The sequence below is a fragment of the Oncorhynchus masou genome, chromosome 1 (assembly GCF_036934945.1).
Source record: "Oncorhynchus masou masou isolate Uvic2021 chromosome 1, UVic_Omas_1.1, whole genome shotgun sequence".
Taxonomy (NCBI): domain Eukaryota; kingdom Metazoa; phylum Chordata; class Actinopteri; order Salmoniformes; family Salmonidae; genus Oncorhynchus; species Oncorhynchus masou.
In genome coordinates, this window is record NC_088212.1 from 25,023,710 (window position 1) to 25,031,176 (window position 7,467).

Below are 7,467 nucleotides of genomic sequence, written 5' to 3' on the forward strand. Positions count from 1 at the left end.
TCACCAACCAGTGAGATCACAAACAACCTCCCATTTTCACAAACCAGAGAGATCAGCAAATATGTTCACATAGTCACAATACACATCATCGCAATACACATCATCGCAATACACATCATCACCATACAGAGATTATTAACTGCACCACAACATCATGCAAACCAGTGTGATCACAAATAATATTATATCATAAGCCAATCACAAACCACAATATATCATAATAAGCACATGCGATCACAGCTCATATTACATCATAATAAGCCATGAGATAGCAAACCATATTTATTACATCATAATATAAGCCAATGAGATCGCAATCCATATCATCACAAGTGATAGATCATCATGTAAGCCAGTGAAATTACAAAGCCATGTCGCATAAAACTAGTAAGATCGTACAATACTTCCCTCCATCATAAACCTTTGAGTTTACAAAGCATCTCAATCCTCACAGTAATCTATGGCTGTGGTTGTCACTATCTGCCAACCACCCTCTTTCCCATCTCAGGTATCAGGAGGTGGTCCACTGCCCCCAGTAAGCACCCTGACCTCACTCCACAGTCTGTCTGCCTCGCCTTCTCCCCCCCAGGGACTCATCATGGCCTCCTTGCCCAGCGCCATGAGTCTGGGAGAGTCCTGTCTCCTCATAGGTAACTTATGACATTATCGATCATAGTATGCTGCTGGAAAATATATGTGCAATGGCTTTACATCCCCTGCTATATTGTGGATAAAAAGTTACCTGTCTAACAGAACACAGAGGGTTTTCTTTAATGGAAGCCTCTCCAAAATAATCCATGTAGAATCAGGAATTCCCCAGGGCAGTTGTCTAGGCCCTTTACTTTTTTCAATCTTTACTATTGACATGCCACTGGCTTTGAGTAAAGCCAGTGTGCCTATGTATGCGGATGACACAACACTATACACATAAGCTACTACAGCGAGTGAAATCACTGCAACACTTAACAAAGAGCTGCAGTTAGTTTCAGAATGGGTGGCAAGGAATAAGTTGGTTCTAAAGATTTCAAAAACTAAAAGCATTGTATTTGGGACAAATCGTTCACTAAACCTCAACTTAATCTTGCACTAAATAATGTGGAAATTTAAAAGGTTTAGGTGACTAAACTGCTTGGAGTAACCCTGGATTGTAAACTGTCATGGTCAAAACATGTTGATACAACAGTAACTAAAATGGGGAGAAGTCTATCAATAAAGCGCTGCTCTTCCTTTTTAACAACACAATCAACAAGGCAGGTCCTACAGTTTTGTCACACATGGACTACTGTTCAGTCGTGTGGTCAGGTACCACAAAGAGGTCCCTCAGAAAATTACAATTGGCTCAGAACATTACTGCCTTAATGTTGCTGGACCCCAGGAAGAGTAGCTGCTGCCTTATCAGCAGCTAATGGGGATCCTTAATACAGTTGAAGTCGGAAGATTACATACACTTTTTCAACCACTCAACAAATTTCTTGTTAACAAACTATAGTTTTGGCAAGTCGGTTAGGACATCTACTTTGTGCATGACAAGTCATTTTTACAACAATTGTTTACAGACAGATTATTTCACTTATAATTCAGTGTATCACAATTCCAGTGGGTCAGAAGTTTACATACACTAAGTTGACTGTGCCTTTAATTAAACAGCTCGGAAAATTCCAGAAAATTATGTCATGGCTTTAGAAGCTTCTGATAGGCTAATAGACATCATTTGAATCAATTGGAGGTGTACCTGTGGATGAATTTCAAGGCCTACCTTCAAACTCAGTGCCTCTTTGTATGACATCATGGAAAAATCTAAAGAAATCAGCAAAGACCTCAAGAAAAAAAATTGTAGACCTCCACAAGTCTGGTTCAAATAAATCATTCTCTCTTCTATTATTCTGACATTTCACATTCTTAAACTAAAGTGGGGATCCTAACTGACCTAAGACAGGGACTTTTTTACTAGGATTAATTGTCAGGAATTGTGAAAAACTGAGTTTAAATGTATTTGTCTAAGGTGTATGTAAACTTCAGACTTCAAATGTAAATACAAATTCTACACATGTGGGCGGCAGGGCAGCCTAGTGGTTAGAGCATTGCACTAGTAACCTGAAGGTTGCAAGTTCAAATCCCTGAGCTGACAAGGTACAAATCTGTCATTCTGCCCCTGAACAGGCAGTTAACCCACTGTTCCTAGGCCATCATTGAAAATAAGAATTTGTTCTTACCTGACTTGCCTGGTTAAATAAAGGTAAAATTAAAAATGGCTCTAAGTCTGTGCATATTATCAAATTATAATTTCAAAATATATCCAGTGTATTGTTTCCTTTTCTAGTGATGATCAGAAAACTGTCAGATATCAACTTTAATTGACATTTACAAAGTAGCCTAATCCATGTTTTCCTGGCCTATGTTGGTCAACAGGTCAAACAGTACCTGTCATCAACAACATGGGAGGCGGGTTCACCACCCTTCAGCCAATCTCTTTCCAGCAGCAACTCACAAAGCAGTTTCAGAATCATATGGGCCACAGTCCTTTCATGGCAACCATGACAGGGTTTCCATGTCACAGTAAGGCCACAGTGGCAGCATGTTATTCCTTCATTTGCGCTGTTGACATAAATACATGTATGAAACAAGGAATACGTGACATAATAAAACAGCTAGAACTAACAAGGGTTTCATAAAGTGTCTCTGCGCCTGCTCTCAATTTCTCCATTGCAGTGTACAGCAAGTCTGATATGTCCCACTACCCTCCGTCCAGCCTACTGTCCCAAGCCATGGTTGTCACTGACAGCAGTAGCCTTGGAACACTGACCAGTCTAAGCGCAGTCAGACAGGTACTGTGAAGCCAAATATTAACCAATATGAAAGTGATGCCATTAATATTCGCTTACATATAGGCTAAATTATAGGATACAGGTACAGAAAAGTCTAGACTCACCGGCTAATGATCGGAAATAGTATTAAATGTGGATTGAATCTGATAATTACTTTTGCATTGGTTAGATTCTGACAACAGACCCTGGGGAGGAGACAGAACCCATCCAGGATGACTCTCTACACCTGCAATCTCCTTCACCTATGCCAGGTAAGAAACATCACTCTGGTGTGGAATATTTCCGTGAAGATGCAGTTTGACACTACAGGGGAGATTCAAGACATAAAATAAAAATTAGCGTAACACATATTTCAAAGTCATTTAACCCATGGTAAAATATAAATATAACCCATGGTATTCTCTAGTTGGCAGTGAAAATAGGGAATTTTAAATGCAGGTTTGTAATTGGAATGTTAGTAGAGAACCTGGAAACTAATAACTTAGTATCGCTTTTCTCTCGTTTCCTCTGGGAACTTAAGAGTTTTATCCTCCCTGAAACTCATCCACCTCACCTCCTCTCATCTTCGCCGGCAGACATCAACTCCTACATTCCTGAACATATGATCTCTACTGCACAGTAGCAACAGAATGTAACTACTATGTAATGTGAAGGGCTGGGGGTAGAGGAGGTGAAACTAAATGTTTTACAGTAGGTAGAGAACTGCAATAAAGACGCAACACAAATTCACAAAACTTGCAGAAAAACTATCTCCGCAGTAGCATTTTCCAGAGAAGCCATATTTCCCATTCTGCCAGATACAGGCAGTACCAGTGAAAATGTGGACACACCTACTCATTCATGGGGTTTTCTTTATTTTCTTTGATGCAGTAGGGACTGGGGCACATCAAAAATTAAATGGCATCATGAGGCAGGAAAATTATGTGGATATATTGAAGCAACGTATCGCTGCAGAAAAATGTAGACACACCTACTCATTCATGGGTTTTTCTTTATTTTCTACATTGTAGAATAGTGAAGAGATCAAAACTATGAAATAACACATATGGAATCATGAAGTAACCAATTAAGGGTTAAAAGGATTCTTCAACGTAGCCACCCATTGCCTGAATGACAGCTTTGCACACTCTTGGCATTCTCTCAACCAGCTTCACCTGGAATGCATTTCCAACAATATTGAAGGAGATCCCACATTTGCTGAGCACTTGATGACTGCTTTTCCTTCACTCTGCGGTCCAACTCATCCCAAACCATCTCAATTGGGTTGAGGTCGGGTGATTGTGGAGGCCAGGTCATCTGATACAGCACTCCATCACTCTCCTTCTTGGTCAAATAGCCATTACACAGCCTGGAGGTGTGTTGGGTCATTGTCCTGTTGAAAAACAAATGATGGGAATGGGAATGGCGTATCGCTGCAGAAAGCTGTGGTAGCCATGCTGCTTAAGTATGCCTTGAATTATAAATAAATGACTGAGTGTCACCAGCAAAGCAACATCACACCTACTCCTCCATGCTTTATGGTGGGAACCACACATGCAGAGATCCTCCGTTCACCTACTCTACGTCTCACAAAGACACAGCGGTTGGAACCAAAAATCTCAGATTTGGACTCATCAGCTCAAATTATATATTTCCACTGGTCTAATGTCCATTCGTGTTTCTTCTGCAGCAGAGGTAAGTCTGGGTCTTCCGATTGTCTGGCGGTCCTCATGAGAGACTGTTTCATCATAGTGCTTGATGGCTTTTACGACTGCACGTGAAGAAAATGTTCCACATTGACTGACCTTCATGTCTTAAAAAGTAATGATTGATTGTTGTTTCTCCTTGCTTATTTGAGCTCATCTTGCCATAATATGGATTTGGTCTTACCAAATTAGGTCATCTTCTATATACCAACCCTACCTTATCACAACACAACTGATTGGCTCAACCGCATTAAGAAGGAAAGAATTTCCACAAATGAACTTTTAACAAGTACTACCTCATGATGCTGGTTGAGAGGATGCCAAGAATGTGCAAAGCTGTCATCAAAGCAAAGGGTGGCTACTCTGAAGAATCTCAAATGTAAGATATATTTAGATTTGTTTAACACTTTTTGGTTACTACATGATTCCATGTGTTATTTCATAGTTTTGATGTCTTCACTATTATTCTACAATGTAGAAAATAGTAAAAATAAAATAAAAACCCTGGAATGAGCAGGTGTCCAAACTTTTGAATGGTACTGTACATCAGGGAGACTCACTGCCAATTACCAGTCTAGTCACTTGAAGAAGCTGCCTTACTATTAGACAGAATATTTGATTTGAACAGTGTACTTATTAGTACACAGGGTGTCAGACTTATACTGCTGATCTGAGGTCAGAGATAAACCATTATAAACAGCCTCACCTTAATCAATGCAAAAACTGCTGAGCCATTGATCCTCGTTTTACAATGAACACATACACTCACGGAACAGTTTATTAGGTACACCCAACCAGTGCTTAATTTGTAAATCGGCACCTGGGGGGGGGCTCTGCAACCTTGCTCTTAGGTATCGGAACACATAAAAAAAGAATCCCCTTTATAATAAAAAGTATTGTAGGCATATCATCACCTTTGTGTATTGGCATAGAGCAGTAGAGGGACTGACAACAGCTGCACACACGTGGAACATTTTTAGTTGCCTAGGTTCTGGAAAGAAATGTGCCTTTTATAAATGCATTTCTTGCAATTCTGTCATTTTTTACATGACTGGAGACTTTGGAAGAACCTTTTTTAATACTGCACAAATTATCTAAATGACAGGATACATTGACACTGACAAACTGAGACCAATGAAAACGACTGCATCAATAGCCTAGGCTTGTGGAGACATATTGTAGGCTACAATATGAGGAGGAAATTATAATCCACTGACTCACCATGCACAGCTCAGTCGCTGGTGACAGCCGGTGTCAGTGCAAAAAGCCTCTCGCTCTAGTTTTACTTTGTGAAACACACGCACGCACACACCTAGGCTATTTTACTTTGTAAACACAACTTTGTAAAAACACACACACACCTAGGCTATTTTACTTTGTAAAACACACACACGCACGCACACACACCTAGGCTATTTTACTTTGTAAACACACATGCACACACACCTAGGCTATTTTACTTTGTAAAACACACGCACACACACCTAGGCCTACGCTATTTTACTTTGTAAAACACACGCAGTAAAACACACACACCTAGGCTATTTTACTTTGTAAAACACACGCACGCACACACACCTAGGCACACACACCTAGGCTATTTTACTATTTTTTGTAAAAACACACACACACACACACACCTAGGCTATTTTACTTTGTAAAACACACGCAAAACGCCACACACACACACACACCTAGGCTATTTTACTTTGTAAAACACACGCACGCACGCACACACACCTAGGCTATTTTACTTTGTAAAACACACACACACACACACCTAGGCTATTTTACTTTGTAAAACACACACACACACACACACCTAGGCTATTTTACTTTGTAAAACACACGCACGCACACACCTAGGCTATTTTACTTTGTAAAACACATGCACACACACCTAGGCTATTTTACTTTGTAAAACACTATACGCACACACACACACACCTAGGCTATTTTACTTTTTACTTTGTAAAACACACGCACGCACACACACACCTAGGCTATTTTACTTTGTAAAACACACACACGCACGCACACACGCCTAGGCTATTTTACTTTGTAAAACACACGCACGCACACACACCTAGGCTATTTTACTTTGTAAAACACACGCACGCACACACACCTAGGCTATTTTACTTTGTAAAACACACGCACGCACACACACCTAGGCTATTTTACTTTGTAAAACACACGCACGCACACAAGGCTAACTTTGTAAAAACACACACGCACACACACCTAGGCTATTTTACTTTGTAAAAAACACACGCACGCACCACAGGCTATTTTACTTTGTAAAACACACGCACGCACACACCTAGGCTATTTTACTTTGTAAAACACACGCACGCACGCACACACCTAGGCTATTTTACTTTGTAAAAACACACACACACACACCTAGGCTATTTTACTTTGTAAAACACACACGCCTAGGCTATTTTTACTTTGCACACACACACCTAGGCTATTTTACTTTGTAAAACACACTAGGCTATTTTACTTTGTAAAACACACACACACACCTAGGCTATTTTACATTGTAAAACACACGCACGCACACACACCTAGGCTATTTTATTTGTAAAACACATGCACACACACCTAGGCTATTTTACTTTGTAAAAACACACGCACGCACACACACTAGGCACGCACACACACCTAGGCTATTTTACTTTGTAAAACACACGCACACACCTAGGCTATTTTACTTTGTAAAAAACACACACACACACACCTAGGCTATTTTACTTTGTAAAACACACGCACACACGCACACACACCTAGGCTATTTTACTTGTAAAACACGCACACACACCTAGGCTATTTTACTTTTTGTAAAACACACGCACGCACACACACCTAGGCTATTTTACTTTGTAAAACACACACACACACACACACACACACCTAGGCTATTTTACTTTGTAAAACACACACACACACAC

The 7,467-nt window shown here is 40.1% G+C and overlaps 1 protein-coding gene and 1 long non-coding RNA gene across 2 annotated transcripts; one reads left to right on the top strand and one right to left on the bottom strand.

Annotated features, from left to right (window-relative positions):
* The first annotated feature begins 389 nt into the window (after window positions 1-389).
* On the top strand, window positions 390-3,447 carry LOC135555527 (hepatocyte nuclear factor 1-alpha-like). The gene is made up of 5 exons (XM_064988463.1): window positions 390-650; window positions 2,410-2,556; window positions 2,710-2,825; window positions 2,995-3,076; window positions 3,401-3,447. Exons 1-5 carry the CDS (start codon window positions 461-463, stop codon window positions 3,445-3,447), a joined length of 582 nt encoding a protein of 193 aa, XP_064844535.1. The 5' UTR covers window positions 390-460.
* Window positions 3,448-5,237: 1,790 nt separating this feature from the next.
* Window positions 5,238-6,332, bottom strand: LOC135540156 (uncharacterized). The gene is made up of 2 exons (XR_010455722.1): window positions 6,251-6,332; window positions 5,238-5,822 (listed from the first exon to the last, which is right to left on the bottom strand). It is a non-coding gene; the product is annotated as an uncharacterized LOC135540156 (long non-coding RNA).
* Between the last annotated feature and the right edge of the window lie 1,135 nt (window positions 6,333-7,467).

Bases quoted from the DNA above. Each gene is read 5' to 3' on its own strand.
- LOC135555527 (XM_064988463.1), top strand. From the start codon at position 461: ATGGCTGTGGTTGTCACTATCTGCCAACCACCCTCTTTCCCATCTCAG. The intron at 2,557-2,709 runs GTAAGGCCACAG...TCTCCATTGCAG, and splicing joins GACAGGGTTTCCATGTCACA to TGTACAGCAAGTCTGATATG. The intron at 2,826-2,994 runs GTACTGTGAAGC...TGCATTGGTTAG, and splicing joins GTCTAAGCGCAGTCAGACAG to ATTCTGACAACAGACCCTGG.